At 40.9% G+C, this 16,868-nt stretch overlaps 1 protein-coding gene across 2 annotated transcripts in view; it reads right to left on the bottom strand.

Moving 5' to 3' along the window:
* Positions 1-2,779: 2,779 nt before the first annotated feature.
* LOC126334731 (uncharacterized) overlaps positions 2,780-16,868 on the bottom strand; it is a 144,358-nt gene continuing 130,269 nt past the window's right edge. For both annotated transcript variants that reach the window (XM_049997271.1, XM_049997272.1), the window contains exon 7: positions 2,780-3,109. In XM_049997271.1, the coding sequence (XP_049853228.1) occupies positions 2,950-3,109 (160 nt within the window). In that variant the 3' untranslated portion in view covers positions 2,780-2,949. The remainder of the gene's footprint in view (positions 3,110-16,868) is intronic.

Raw genomic sequence — 16,868 nt, 5'->3', positions numbered from 1 at the left:
AAATGCTTCCGGCTTCCGGAGCCAGTGGCTTCTTCTCCAGCACAGTTCCAGCTACACATTTCTGTCCCCATTAAATCTACTAAAAAACAACAGCACTTACATTTTGACAGTTGCCCTTCTTTCCACGTCAAATGTTCCCTCCCATACTGCCTTGCATTCGAAGCAAACATATTTGTTTGGATGCACATTTTTTACAGCAATACACTACCATTCATACCACAGCCTTCACTGGATGTAATTACCCCAACAGCTTAGTTCAAAAGCAGATTTCCCAGGCCATCACATCCAATTCTGGTACTGCTGATCTCTCCAAAAAAACAACTTCAGAGTAGATCACTGGTCAATAAGTATGATCCTGGTTTGGAAAGTATTAGTCAGCTACTTCGACAATGCCATGACTTCCCAAAATCATGCCCTGAAATAAGATACATTCTGTCTGAGATTTTGCCAATCACAGATAGAATACCTTTTAATTGCCCTCCCAGTTTCCACAATATTCTTGTGAGTCCCTATGCACCTTCTGCACCTTCTGCACCCATCTTCCTACCTATGGTTACAACCAATGTGACTGTCCGTGCTGCAAGACTTGTCCTTTGCATCCTCCTACCACCACCTGTACCAGCCCTGCAACTGGAAAAACATATACTATCAAAGGGAGAGCCACCTGAGAAACGACATGTCGTATACCAGTTGTTACGTAAACACTGTTCGGCCTTTTACATCAGCATAACTACACTCCCGGAAATGGAAAAAAGAACACATTGACACCGGTGTGTCAGACCCACCATACTTGCTCCGGACACTGCGAGAGGACTGTACAAGCAATGATCACACGCACGGCACAGCGGACACACCAGGAAACGCGGTGTTGGCCGTCGAATGGCGCTAGCTGCGCAGCATTTGTGCACCGCCGCCGTCAGTGTCAGCCAGTTTGCTGTGGCATACGGAGCTCCATCGCAGTCTTGAACACTGGTAGCATGCCACGACAGCGTGGACATGAACCGTATGTGCAGTTGACGGACTTTGAGTGAGGGCGTATAGTGGGCATGCAGGAGGCCGGGTGGACGTACCGCCGAATTGCTCAACACGTGGGGCATGAGGTCTCCACAGTACATCGATGTTGTCGCCAGTGGTCGGCAGAAGGTGCACGTGCCTGTCGACGTGGGACCGGACCGCAGCGACGCACGGATGCACGCCAAGACCGTAGGATCCTACGCAGTGCCGTAGGGGACCGCACTGCCACTTCCCAGAAAATTAGGGACACTGTTGCTCCTGGGGTATCGGCGAGGACCATTCGCAACTGTCTCCATGAAGCTGGGCCACGGTCCCGCACACCGTAAGGCCATCTTCCGCTCACGCCCCAACATCGTGCAGCCCGCCTCCAGTGGTGTCGCGACAGGCGTGAATGGAGGGACGAATGGAGACGTGTCGTCTTCAGCGATGAGAGTCGCTTCTGCCTTGGTGCCAATGATGGTCGTATGCGTGTTTGGTGCCGTGCAGGTGAGCGGCACAATCAGGACTGCATACGACCGAGGCACACAGGTCCAACACCCGGCATCATGGTGTGGGGAGCGATCTCCTACACTGGCCGTACACCTCTGGTGATCGTCGAGGGGACACTGAATAGTGCATGGTACATCCAAACCGTCATCGAACCCATCGTTCTACCATTCCTAGACCGGCAAGGGAACTTGCTGTTCCAACAGGGCAATGCACGTCCGCATGTATCCCGTGCCACCCAATGTGCTCTAGAAAGTGTAAGTCAACTACCCTGGCCAGCAAGATCTCCGGATCTGTCCCCCATTGAGCATGTATGGGACTGGATGAAGCGTCGTCTCACGCGGTCTGCACGTCCAGCACGAACGCTGGTCCAACTGAGGCGCCAGGTGGAAATGGCATGGCAAGCCGTTCCACAGGACTACATCCAGCATCTCTACGATCGTCTCCATGGGAGAATAGCAGCCTGCATTGCTGCGAAAGGTTTTCAAATCTCGTTCGTTGCAGTCCCCAAAAATCAGTCTTTCTTTCTCAAGAACCTGCAGTTCTGGGTGACTTTTCCGAAATCTACCCCTTTTCCTACACATCTGCAGTACTTTTCCTTCATCCCTCTTCCTTCCCCTTCAACCCTTCTGCTTGAAGAAGGAGCCATTGGCTTGAAAAGCTTGCCCAATTATAACCTTTTATGTGAGTGCTCTGCTGCCTTGGTGAGTAGATTTTTATCTATCCAGTTACAATAGAATACCAACTTGTGTATTTTTTTTGGAAGAGTGGGGAATAATTGTGTATAAATGTTGTTTTTTATGGTTAAACTGCATTAAGATCCAAGAGCTGCAGCTGAAATTTTTCTCCGTATCGCATTTGTCATAGCAGCCACAGTATTACCATTTTAAAATGTTACATTTTGTACTATGTTTTATTTTCCTATTCTGTACTATTATACTTCTTGCACAGGTTAGCAAAGTTAGCTCTTATACACCAATTAACTGCAACAGATTAAAATGGGAGCTGCTGAAGGTGGAAAAACATGAAAAAGAGATGTAAAAATCTCCATCTGCACTACAAATTAGTCTTGAAATGTAAGACAAATAATATAGGTAACCCACCTGTTGCATCAAATCAGTTTTTTCACTGAAGACGGCAGCAACAACAACAATGTACTATTAATTAAATTCTTGATGTGACATGAACAACACCCTTTGAACATATGTATTTTTAGTATGAATAAGATTTTCTAATTTCGCAGGAACCTGTCAATCAGATGTTAAGAAAAAGTGCCAAATGGAGATTTGTAGCTTTGTACTTTGAGACATCAAAATAACAGAACTTCTTCTCATCACAAGTCAGGCCCACAGATGAAGTATAAATAATGTAATTAAATATATTTGTATATCTAGAGTTCATCTGAAACAGCCAGTCAAACAATAACAATCGCAACACTGCAGAAATTGACTAAATTGGACAGGAGTCATCCACAGGCAACGAAATGTTCACAAAATGATAAAATGCAACAGAATCCGGCACAACAACAGCAAAAAGTAATGGTACATCATCTTTTAAATCCTTTAGTAAGAATGATATTTCTCCAGCACTTGGAACTTCCTCTTCACATCTGCAATAACAGAAAATACACATTAGAATTCATAATGACCAATAGGTCATTGTGAAAGGAAAGGCTGTAGCCAGGAAGAGGAATTGTGAAGGCAAGGCAGTTTGGGGATGGTGGTCCACATGGGTCAAGCAGTAATGGAGGAACAATATATAGAACTACATTTTCGTCAATGAGAGGAAAATAATCATTAAAATAAAATAAATGGTGACTACCAGAAAGAGAACAATAAGTGACAAAGATACTAACAAATAAAACAAACATCGAGATGACAATGTCACAAATAACAGTCAAAAGTGACTGGAGAAAAAAAAAAGAACAAAGTGGTTCAATAAGAAGGCCATTAAGATTGGGGTTATTTATCAAGGGTAAGTGGAGCACACAGAGGTGGTAAGTTGGTATAGGGCTGAGTTGGAGGGGGTGGGGGTGGGAGGGAGGGGGAGAGAGGGGGGAGGGGGAGAGAGATAGAGAGTGAGTGCGTGTGTATTCTGAAGAAGGACATTGCCTAAAAGCTAAGCAATATTTCAGCATTTATATGTGCCTGCCCACTACCCAGTGCCTCCTCTATCTTGTGAGAACTAATTCTTCATAACAGTTTTATATAGTATAAGGAAAAAAGATTCCTCTTTTTACAAGGAAAGGCATTTTGGGCTGGCAAATATATTTAAAAACAAATAAGATTAAATTTGTAAAAAATGAAGAGCCATTTATTTGCAACAACCAGAATGTTACAGATGAAAAAATTTTATTAATGCCAGGATGCTTTTGACTCTTTTATACTATTAGTTCACCAAAAAAGAATCAACTTCTCATATATGGAGATGATTTGTCTTGAGTACAGTTATGACACTTGAGATGAATTGTGAAAGATTAGGACCTCTCCCTACACATATACAAATGTAACACTGATAACTGTATTGTTGAAATTCAACAACAGCCACATATCTTTAGAGTTATAGGCCATCAATTTTGGAGTTGTATTGGTATGGAATGAGAACATGGCTGTTACAGGAAAAGTTAACATCTGAATGCAGTTTTTTTTAGATTACTTTAAGCACAGAAAAATTTTCTATGAAAAAAGTAGCTTTCATGACACTTGTGTGACCTTTCCTTGAGTGTTATCTGTTTTCCTAAGAGCTGTTTTACATTTGGTTACACTGACTAATAAAAAGAAAAAAAGTTCAAAGATAAACTGTATAATTTGTGATATGTTTATTTTAATAGTAAAAGAATGTGACATTTTAACTTATCTCCTACTGGATATCAACATCTACACCTAAGCTCCAAAATCTCTACCTTACAGTGTGAGGCAGAGGGTGCTTTTGGTATCACTACCATTTTCTTTCTATTCATGAAACTAATGGGAAGTACAACTACCCGTAAGCCTCCATCTGAAATATAATTCATCTGATTTGTCCTGTCATGGTCACTTAGTAAGATTTTTGTGGGCACCAGATACAATATATTGCTTTACTGTTTGTACAACATTCTCTTATAGTGTCAACCATACGAGTCTGTTGAGCATCTCTCACTAACTGAACAACTTTGTGATGAAATGTGCCACTCTTCAGTGGATCTTCTTTGTCTCCTCTGCAAATCCTATCTGGAAAGAGTATAAGACTAATAAGTGTAAAAACATGAGAAGGAAAGTTGCTACTCACCATATAGCAGAGATGCTGAGTCACAGATAGGCACAACAAAAAGATACTCAAAATTAAAGCTTTCGGTTATTAAGAACTTTGTCAACAAACACACAAACACACACACACACACACACACACACACACAACTGCAGTCTCAGGCAACTGAAACCACATGAGACTGCAGTTGTGTGTGTGGTTGTGTGTGTGTGTGTGTGTGTGTGTGTGTGTGTGTGTGTGTGTGTGTGTGTGTTTTCTTGACAAAGGTCTTAATAACCAAAAGGTTTAATTGTGAGGGTCTTTTTTATTGTGCCTATCTGCGACTCAGCATCTCCGCTAAATGGTGAGTAGCAACTTTCCTTCTCATATTGTTACATTCCATCCTGGACTTTCCATCGTTTGATTTAAGATTGATAAGTTGTACTCAAGAAATGATTGAGCTTATGGTTTGTAAGTTAATTCTTTCATGGTTGAATTATATTTTATTTGGATTCTTCCAATGAATCTCAGTCTGACATTCACTAGATTTATGTGGTCATTCTACTTTAGGTAACTCCAGATGGGTGCTCTTACACACACAGGGTGGTTATAATTAAACTTTCATTACTTTTGTAGGGATCTCATAACAAATGAGTGATCATAGGACAGTGAAACTTGATGGAAACATTTGTAAGGACATTCAAAAATAGAAATAACGAATAAAGCACTGAAACAAACATTTAATTTCCACATGTGGGAGTAAAATTAGTTAATTGTGTACCATGTTTACATTCCAGGTTACGAACATTGTTCAACACGACGACCATCTGACCTCATGACACTCTGAAACCACATAAGAGATTGCTTCACTGCTGCCCAAAGCAACAGTGGACTATGGAATGTTCAACTGTTGTGACACTGCTTGTGCACTGATTGAAGACTGTGCACAGCGCAAACAGCATTCTCAGGCAAGGCAATAGTAACTTCTTCAATAATCTGTGGCACAACAGGCTGTCAGCATCTCCCAGTAGCAATTCTCAAATCACCACTCAATTCAAACTTACAAATCATGTTCTTCAAACCCGATGAGGAACAAGGACTTCTCCATATCCCTTTAATGCACTGACACTCGTGAAGTGCAGCAGAACTATTGCTGTTGTTTAGATTAAACAGTTTTACAAGCAAAGCCCTGTTCACTCTGTCCAGACCCATGCTGATTGTCTGCAACTGTAATGCACTCTGATGCTTGCATTTCAACCCTACACCATCATACCAATATTGGTGCCCAACAGTAAGTCACGACATTAACGAAAATCCTACAGTGTACAGTCTAAACATCATTCCAATACAGTAAATAGTTTTCCGCCTACACCTGATCAAGTAGTGAAAGTTTAATTATAGCTTCCCTGTGTTATGATTTCTATTACTTTATCACAAAGAGTATAACAGTAATTGGTCTTTCTACTTATTTATGCTAAATATTTTACATTGAATTACAGTTAGCCTCAACTGCCAATCCTTACACCAAACATGGTCAGAACTGCAAATCATCTTGTGTATGGTTCTCTGCTGTTACAACTTTCTTTTATACAACAGTATCACCATAAATATAGTTAGGCATTTTGAATATCATGAAGTCATTTAACATATTTCAGTGAATGTGCATACTGACACTTGATGAAAAGACTCAAAGTAGAAAATCAACTAGCACTCAGTACCCAGCTGCAGTGGCTGAGTAACAATGCCTCACAATGTCAAATGTATCTGCAAGATACTCACCACTAACTTACTTAACCCTAGCATGCTCTGCCACAGATATCAAGCAATCCGCTACTGCTCTTACTACCTGACATAACTATAACAGAAGATTTTTTCCTCTAGGCTCTTGCCTTGGCACTTTTTTTCCTCTGCCCTTTAAAGCGCTATCCTTCGTTCAACTTTTAACCCAATCGATCTTTAGATGAGCGCATATTGATCATGGCCAGGTGTATGCAAACATTGCATTACCCACATCTTACGGCGACTTCACTTAGTGAAAACTAATCACTTTGCTGTGATGGCAGTAGACCTATTGTGTTGGCCATCATGCTGGTGAGGGGGTGGAGGAGGAGCTCCATATATGGGTATAGGAGATGGGATACACGAAAGTGGGAGAAGGGTGTAAGAAGGAAAGGCGCGGAGGGGGGGGACATAGATGAAACAGATGGGTAACAGCAAACTTTGCATCTACTTCTGTTTTCTGTTGTCAATTATGTAAAACTGGTATTTTGAAACCCATAGGCAAGAATGTAAATACACACATTGAAAAAAGTTTTGCATCACTTAGGCTCTGAGAGTTCTGGACCCGTACAGAAAATTGGAAAAGAGATCAACATAATCATCATTTCTGCCCTTTTTATTGCTCATGAAAACCACAAATTGCATGTTATACCACCATACAGCGAGCCCTTCAGAGGTGGTGGTCTAGATTGCTGTACACACCGGTACCTTCTAATACCCAGTACCACATCCTCTTGCACTGATGCATGCGGGCATTCATCGTGGCATACTATTAACAAGTTCATCAAGGCACTGTTGGTCCAGATTGTCCCACTCCTTAATGGCAATTCAGCGTAGATACCTCAGAGTGGCTAGTGGGGCACGTCGTCCATAAACAGCCCTTTTCAATCTATTCCAGGCATATTCGATAGGGTTCATGTCTGGAGAACACGTTGGTTGGTCACTCTAGTCGAGTGATGTCGTTATCCTGAAGGAAGTAATTCATAAGATGTGCACGATGGGAGTGCGAATTGTCATCCATGAAGACAAATGCCTTGCCAATATACTGCTGATATGGTTGCACTATCAGTCCGAGGATGGCATTCACATATCGTACAGTCGTTACAGCACCTTCCATGACCACCAGCAGCATATGTCAGCCGCACATAATGCCACCCAGAAACAACAGGGACCCTCCATCTTGCTGTACTCGGTGGACAGTGTGGCTAAGGTGATCAGCCTGACCGGTTTGCCTCCAAACATGTCTCTGGCAATTGTCTGGTTGAAGGCATATGCGACACTCATCAGTGAAGAGAATGTGATGCCAATCCTGAGCAGTCCATTCGGCATGTTGCTGGGCCCATCTGTACCGCACTGCATTGTGTCGTGGTTGCAAAAGATGGACCTCACAATGGGCGTTGGGAGTGAAGTTAACCATCATGCAGCCTACTGCGCACAGTTTGAGTTGTAACACGACGTCCTCTAGCTGCACTAAAAGCATTATTCAACATGGTGGTGTTGCTGTCAGGGTTCCTCCGAACCATAATCCATAGGTAACGGTCATCCACTGCAGTAGTAGCCTTTGGGCAGCCTGAGCAAGGCGTCATTGGCAGTTCCTGTCTCTCTGTAACTCCTCCATGTCCCAAGAATATCACTTCAGTTCACTCCAAGATGCCTGGACACTTACCTTGTTGAGAGCCCTTCCTGACACAAAGTAACAATGCAGACGCTGTCAAACCGTCTATGCATGGTTGAACTACAGATATCACAAGCCCTGTACCTCCTTCCTGGTGGAATGACTGGAACTGATCAGCTCTCGGACCCCTCTGTTTCATAGGCACTGCTCATACATGGTTGTTTACATCTTTGGATGGGTTCAGTGACATCTCTGAACAGTCAAAGGGACTGTGCCTGTGATACAGTATCCACAGGTACTGTCTATCTTCAGGAGTTCTGGGAACCAGGGTGATGCAAAACTTTTTTTGATGTGTGTAATTAAAGTTAGATAACTTTAAAAATTTTAAGAGAAAAAAAAGTTTAGAAACTAATATAAAAAATTGAATGTTATGTGATGACTGTCATATTTGAAAAATCATAAAAAGTATACAACTCTTTTATACCTAATTTAACATTCAAAACAAATTTTCTAAAAATGTGTTGCACTAAAGCAAGTGCTCATATTAAAATACAGGGTGTTTCAAAAATTACCGGTATATTTGAAACGGCAATACAAACTAAACGAGCAGCGATAGAAATACACCGTTTGTTGCAATATGCTTGGGACAACAGTACATTTTCAGGCAGACAAACTTTACAGTAGTTACAATTGTCAACAACAGATGGCGCTGCGGTCTGGGAAACTCTATAGTACGATATTTTCCACATATCCACCATGCGTAGCAATAATATGGCGTAGTCTCTGAATGAAATTACCCGAAACCTTTGACAACGTGTCTGGCGGAATGGCTTCACATGCAGATGAGATGTACTGCTTCAGCTGTTCAATTGTTTCTGGATTCTGGCGGTACACCTGGTCTTTCAAGTGTCCCCACAGAAAGAAGTCACAGGGGTTCATGTCTGGCGAATAGGGAGGATAATCCACGCCGCCTCCTGTATGTTTCGGATAGCCCAAAGCAATCACACGATCATCGAAATATTCATTCAGGAAATTAAAGACGTCGGCCGTGCGATGTGGCCGGGCACCATCTTGCATAAACCATGAGGTGTTCGCAGTGTCGTCTAAGGCAGTTTGTACCGCCACAAATTCACGAAGAATGTCCAGATAGTGTGATGCAGTAATCGTTTCGGATCTGAAAAATGGGCCAATGATTCCTTTGGAAAAAATGGCGGCCCAGACCAGTACTTTTTGAGGATGAGGTTCCCCATATGCGCCAGTTCTGTTTATTGACAAAGCCGTCCAGGTAAAAATAAGCGTCGTCAGTAAACCAAATGCTGCCCACATGCATATCGCCGTCATCAATCCTGTGCACTATATCGTTAGCGAATGTCTCTCGTACAGCAATGGTAGCGGCGTTGAGGGGTTGCCGCGTTTGAATTTTGTATGGATAGAGGTGTAAACTCTGGCGCATGAGACGATACGTGGACGTTGGCATCATTTGGACCGCAGCTGCAACACGGCGAACGGAAACCCGAGGCTGCTGTTGGATCACCTGCTGCACTAGCTGCGCATTGCCCTCTGTGGTTGCCGTAGCGGTCGCCCTACCTTTCCAGCACGTTCATCCGTCACGTTCCCAGTCCGTTGAAATGTTTCAAACAGATCCTTTATTGTATCACTTTTCGGTCCTTTGGTTACATTAAACCTCCGTTGAAAACTTCGTCTTGTTGCAACAACACTGTGTTCTAGGCGGTTGAATTCCAACACCAGAAAAATCCTCTGTTCTAAGGAATAAACCATGTTGTGCACAGCACACTTGCACGTTGTGAACAGCACACGCTTACAGCAGAAAGACGACGTACAGAATGGCGCACCCACACACTGCGTTGTCTTCTATATCTTTCACATCACTTGCAGCGCCATCTGTTGTTGAAAATTGTAACTACTGTAATTTCGAAAGTTTGTCCACCTGAAAATGTACTGTTGTCCCAAGCATATTGCAACAAACGGTGTATTTCTATTGCTGCTCATTTAGTTTTTATTGCCGTTTCAAATATACCGGTCATTTTTGAAACACCCTGTACATACATGTGTATAAATAAATGACTGATAGAACCATGATGAAGTACATTTTATAAACACATGTCATTAATGAAGAAAATAAGCACAGAACAGTCATTACTAAAAGAATTGCAAATGTTATCTCTATTTGAGTGCAAACAACTGTCCTTACAAACTGTTAAAATGAAATTACAACAAAGTAAAATGATGTGCCCTCTACGGGGCCATTCGGTAGTGTTGCATTGCTGGTGCAAGAACCATCCCTTTATGTTTCCTTCCGTTTTCAGCAGTGTGTGGTCACACATAGTCGGTGGTCACCACATTCCACAACGCAATCTCAGTATGCATTCTTTCACTGTTTGAGTGACAATCAAAACTAGGAAACATATTACAAACTTCCACAGTGTAATAATTTTAAAAAGTATTTTGGCCTGCTCTCTGTCATCTTGTGTTTTGGTACCTGTATTTTATTTCAATGGTCATCTGTACCAATGTTTTTGATAAATTTACTAACTTTAAGTGAGACCAAAATGTTTTTGGATTTTTCAGCAAATTAGTTGGCAAAATTTTACTTGCACTACTCTCCTTAAATTCTTTTTAGCTTCATTCAGCTTTGATTTGCCTTTAACGTAATTAAAATCTCTTAGTTAAAGTAGCTTTTGTAGCAATTTTCTGATACATGCCAGCCGAGTAGTCATGTAATTAGATGTGGCAAACTACCTAACAACCACATTCATGCTGGCCAGTACACTGGGTGTTGTTAATCCACTGGGCGCATTTGATTCTCAAATCCTGGAAGTGATGTGCTAAGGGTTGTGGCTATCTGGGTGGGTTCTGGATAGGAAATTTATTTGTGGTATTCTCCAACTTTTCTCTGTTATTACAGTTTTTGAGATAGGTGGTATACAAAAGCATTCAACTGCCATGTTTGAATTAGCTTTGGTGTTTACCTTCAGACACACTTTCTCACTTTCAGCATCTTTAATAATATTATCTAATAATATAATAATATCTAATATTTATGACAACAAATATGCTGCCACCACCATCACCATCTGGTCTATCCTTGCAATAGATATTGCAGCTGAAAATCAGGATTTTGTTGTTATTCAGTTCTGGTTTAAAACAGCTTATGTTTATGACACAATGTGGACATTATTCTGTTTAACTTGTGAGACAGATTCTAGGACCTTAGTGTGAGCACTCTTGCAGGTATCTAATACATTTACATTTTTTCTTCGTGACCTGGAAGGACAAAAATTATATGTGACTGACTAATCTTTTCTCTGGCTGCAGGAGTAAAATCACTGTAAAAGCATAAAAGGTGTGGAGCAGTTCCTCACCTTTTTAAAAAAATAATAAAAAAAGAGACACTGCCATGGAAGGGAAAGGGGGAGGGAGGGATACCGTTATGTGGTATCCTTTGTAAGAAATCATACTGAGTATAAATATAGAAGGAAAATACAAAATAGGTCTTTCATTCATGTCACATTATGAGACACAGACGATGTAACTATTAACTGTTTAGTCGACAGCTGACTGTCATGTGAAAGTTGTGAATTAAAATAAAACAGTTCTCTGTAACAGTCACCTACTTATTACCCCTCTTTTTATTAGTTCACACTGTCACCATCAGGTGATAAAACTACTACTTTTTGTGCTAGGAGCAGCTAGACAAGAGACACAGACACTTACAATCTTGCAGTGATGAAAATTTTCCGTCATGAACAGCACTAACAAATATAAAACTTTACTTACAGAAGCAGAAGAACAAAGATAATGTTGAATCTGTGATGGAAAATGTCTTGTAATTCTGAAACGCAATAACACTGAGGGAGTATATTTTTTTGCTGGATCACCTCATTTACCTGTCAATGCATCAGTTTTCACAACAGTAAAAATGATATTAAGACTACATTTATGCTAAAACAATCAATTTGAACGGTTGCATTCTGTTGTTAGTGCTTATTCTTGCAATACATGTTCCTAACAGCAGGACATATTTCTCATGTCTGACTCTTTTAGCTGGTGATGATATGAATCTGATATTGCGTAAAAGGAAGACCCTGAGTGGACTAGTACCCCAGAAAGGTTGGCCGCTGATGATGATGTCAATGAGAATTGCTGATAGCTTCTTGATTGTCATCCATGGAGGATTTTATCTGAGGCAGTCTCACCTCCATACATGATTGCTTCACTTAGTTTTTATGATGTTGGTGACTAGGCAAATGGCTGGTATCTCTGTAAAGCAAAAGGGAATGGCTACAGCATGTTGGGGAGTGAATCATCCAGGGTATGGTGACACCCTTCATTCCCACAGGTCAATTGCAATTGTTTGTAGTTGAGTGGCTTGAACGTCTGGTGGTATAGCAGTTGTTGAGAAGATGCCTTCTTTCTCTGCAGTAGCAAACATATCCACAGTGTAAACATACTGGCCTCCTGTCCCCTGTCCTCCACGTGTCTGTCCTCCAATGGTGGTTTATACTTGGTGTAGAAGTGTGTTGAACTTGCTTGGTTGAGTACTGGATTGTCATTTGATGGATGTGGTGTAAGTTCAAGCCCAAACTTTCTGGAGCGTGGTAGAGATTGATGCCAAAAGACTAACACAGCTTTTCTTCAACATTCCCTATTATTTGCTGACATACTGGGTCAACAGTCACGGCTGCTATCTCTTGCTTACTTGATGTGGCAGCTTTGGTTGTCATAAAATGCTGTATCTTTTCTCTCGTTGCGTGATGTAGGAGTGAGGTGAGATCGTTGTGGCCTTCTGCAACTGCCAACGGGACAATATCTGGAAGTTGGTCATACTTCTTTTGTCTGATTATTTTCTGTTGCATTTCCTCCATGTGCTGGTGTAACTTGATGAATTCCTTTACATATCTTCTGCAAAGCCTGTCATCAACTCTGAGATTTTAGCAGCCTCTGTCATATTTGGATTCACTGAATGGCATAGGGTCAAAACATTCTGTTTATAGGACTGTGTCATTTTATCATGGCGTTGGGCCCTGTTCTTGGATTGTTCTTCCCCTAATCTGACTTGTTGCTGATTGTTGCAAAATGTTTTTTTCAGTTCAAGCTGGAATTTATCCCATTTATTGAGCTTCAATTTATTGTTATTGAACCACTGCTGGCCTATGATATTTAAGTAAAAGTACACATTTGTGAAACATGTCACGTTATTCCACCTGTTGTATTGGTAACTTGGTTGAACCCTTTCAGCCATTTTGTCGAGTCTTGATCAGAATCTTCGGAGAACACTGATGGGTGACCGACGTGCAGCTGACTCACTGCTGGATTTGAATCCATTGGTCTTCTGAATGTTTGTGTCCTGGTTCCTTACAGTGTAGGCAACACACTTTTATGTTGTGTAATTGGAGTCAAGGTGATACAGATATCTTGAAGTACCCAGCATTTTCACCAAACAATGCCACATTGTAACTACACTCAAGTGCAAAATCAGAAAGCAGAATGGCCAATGAAATACAACACTTAACACTGAAAGCATGTTTATTACGAACATCAACATACAGCCAGAACAGAACTGATCTGAATGGAGAGTGCAGCTGTTTGTAAAAACAGTGAATATTCCAATGACACAAATCACTATGCAACACTGCATACACTACATCTCATGGCAATATTACCGATGATGGTGCCAGTAAAGCAGAGACACTAAACATGGTTTTCCGAATTTCCTTCATCAGAGAAGTTGCAGAAAATATTCCAGAATTTGAATCAAGAACAGCCGTCAACATGAGTAACTTAGAAGCAGATACCCTTTGAGGAGGAAAGCAATTTAAGTCACTTAACAAAGGAAAATCTCCAGGTTCAGTTTGTATACAATGGTGTTCCTTTCAGAGGATGCTCATATAACAGCTCCATATTTAACAATCATACACGACTGCTCGCTCTATGAAATTATTACCAGTACTAAATGTATCATTGTTAGCAATTTTACAATTATGATAACATCCAACAAAAACACAGGGTAAATCAATCAGAGAATGGGAACCAAGCCCTTTAAACTTTTTCTTGGCAGCATCCAGAGATGTATCAGTCTTCAACTCAATATTATCAATATCCTCAATACACAGGAAATGATTACTGTCTTCTGTAATGTCTCCTATAATGGCGTGGCATAGTTGTGGCTCCGTTCAATGCAGTTGCTTGTGCTGCAGCTCGCACACACTGACATGGTGCGCACATTCCATGCTCTTTTATATATTCCAGGCCAAAGTGGTTACATAACAACATGGCCACTATACATAGCATAATGCTTGCTAGTGGTCAGTGTCCTGGTAAATTTAGTGATGGTGGGGCCATTGCACAAAATGCAGCTCTGTATTTCTTATGCAGTCAAGCTTGTGTGGAGCCACTGTGATCACCCAGTGGTGCCTCATGTAGAGGCCGTCCCACAGTAGCCCAGAGAGGCTGAAACACCTAGAAGAAATCTTTTTTTCAGCTTTTCACAGTTTGTGTAGTTTTGTTTTCTTTAATTTAATGATGCCAAGACACAGTACAATCACCAGTTAGAGCAACAATTTCCAGTCTCGTGTTCTTTAAACCATAACTGTACGGACTCCCCATAGCAAATCTTACATTTACTAAGTGCATAAAGGGTAAGTGGCGTATTGAAAATATTATACGAGGGACCAAAGTCTTTATTAGCAACTTTACCAACATGGTAAATACAATAAACAATAATATTATGGGGTTCAAAGATCTCCAAATCAGGAACAGTAGAAGTACCACTATTCCTTAGTCCTTTCAGCTTTTTCTTGGCAGCATCCAGAGATGTACCAGTCTTCAACTCGATATTGTTGGTATCCTTATAAACAGGAAATGACAAACATTTTCTGTAATGGTTCCAGCAACCCTAGATTTACCACAACGCTGGCCACTAGCAGGCATTGCAGGCATGTTGTTATGCAACCACTTTGGCCTCGAATGTATAAGTGTGAATGAAATGTGAGAACCAAATCACTCTGTGTGCACTTAGTGCAGGCAACTGCACTGAATGAGCTACAACCACACCATGCCATTATAGGAGACTTTAAGACGACATCTGTCATTTCCCATTGGTAATTGATAATATCGAGCTGAAGACTGGTACATCTCTAGATGCTACCATGAAAAAGCTGAAAGGACTTGCTCCCCATAGTCTAATTGATAGAACCTGTTTTTCTTTAAGTAACCTTCATTTTAGTATTGCTAACAATGATACATTGAGCACTGGTAATGGTTGGCTGATAGTAGCAGTTGTAAGGAATAATGGTACTACTTCTGTTCCTGGTTTGGAGAGATTTCAGCCCTGTAATGTTATTGCTTATCGAACCTATCATATTGGTGAAGATGCTAATAAAGATTTTGGTTCTTTGTCTTAGGTTTCCGATATGCCACCTATTCTTTATTGACATAATAAATGCAAGATTTATATTGAGCAGTTACTACAGTTATGGTTTGAAGGATATGGGACTGCTGAAAGTGTTATTGTAACTGGCGACTGTACTGTATATTGACCTCATTAAATTAAAGAAAAGAAGACTACACACTGATTGAGCCAAAAGCTGAGAAGCTATTTCTTCTTGGTGTTGTAGTCATTATGGGCTACTGTGGGACAGTCTTTATGTGAGGTACCTCTGGGTGATCACAGTGGCTCTGCCCAGGCTCAACTGCATAAGCAACACACAGCTGCATACTTCACAATAGCCCCAGCATCCAATACATAAGAAAGCAAATAGAATTAATCCACTGAATTATAAAAATTATTACTGATGTCAATTTGCAGTATGATTTTGGAACATGTACAGTGTTCTATCACTACCTCAAAGGAAATGATCTATTGACACTTAGTCACCATGGAGTCAGAAAATATTGTTATAGTGAAACATAAATTTCTCTTTATTCACACAAAGTAATGAGTGCTACTGACAGGAGATCTCAAACTGATTCCATATTTCTAGATCTCCAGCAGGCTTTTGACACCTTTCTTCCCAAGCAGCTCCTAATCAAATTGTATGGAATATTGTCACATTTGTGTAACAGGATTTGTGATTTACTACCAGAAAGGTGTCACAGTTTGTAGTAACTGATGGATTCTCCAAGGGGCTATTCCATGCCCTCTACTGTTCCCACCAAGAGAGGTGGACTTGACTCAAGGACAACAGTTCAAATCCCATCCAGGTAAACAGATACAGGTTCTCCGTGATTTCCCTAAATCGCTTGAGGCAACTGCCGGGATGGCTCCTTTAAAAGGGGCACAGTTGATTTCCTTTCTCAATTCGATCTTACGCTCTGTCTCTAATGACCTTCTTGTCGGGATGGTACGATTTTCTGAGAACAGAACTGTGATAGTAATATGATTATTTTCACCATATATTTTTGTTTTTCACATATACATGAAGATTTACAAAACATGAAGAAATATACCTATTCTAAGGACTTAAGTTATACTGATACAAACACAGTGAATCATTTTTCATTTCTCATAAATGTACACACATTGTTTGGTTGAGCATGGCGTATTGTGATAAATTAGTCCACATGGAGGACCACTTTACATGTGTTACACTCAAAACAGGTTTCCTTATAATACCCTTGATCACCTTCTAACAGGAGCAATTTTCATTTGAGCTGGCATTCTTTTCACAGAAAATGTCTCTCGCTTCTGGCTTGGAGCTTTGTGGCTTTTCTGTCTTGCTTGATCATC

Source organism: Schistocerca gregaria, chromosome 2, assembly GCF_023897955.1.
Source record: "Schistocerca gregaria isolate iqSchGreg1 chromosome 2, iqSchGreg1.2, whole genome shotgun sequence".
Lineage (NCBI taxonomy): Eukaryota > Metazoa > Arthropoda > Insecta > Orthoptera > Acrididae > Schistocerca > Schistocerca gregaria.
Note: the sequence above shows the minus strand (reverse complement) of the source record. Positions and strands in the feature narration are given on the sequence as shown.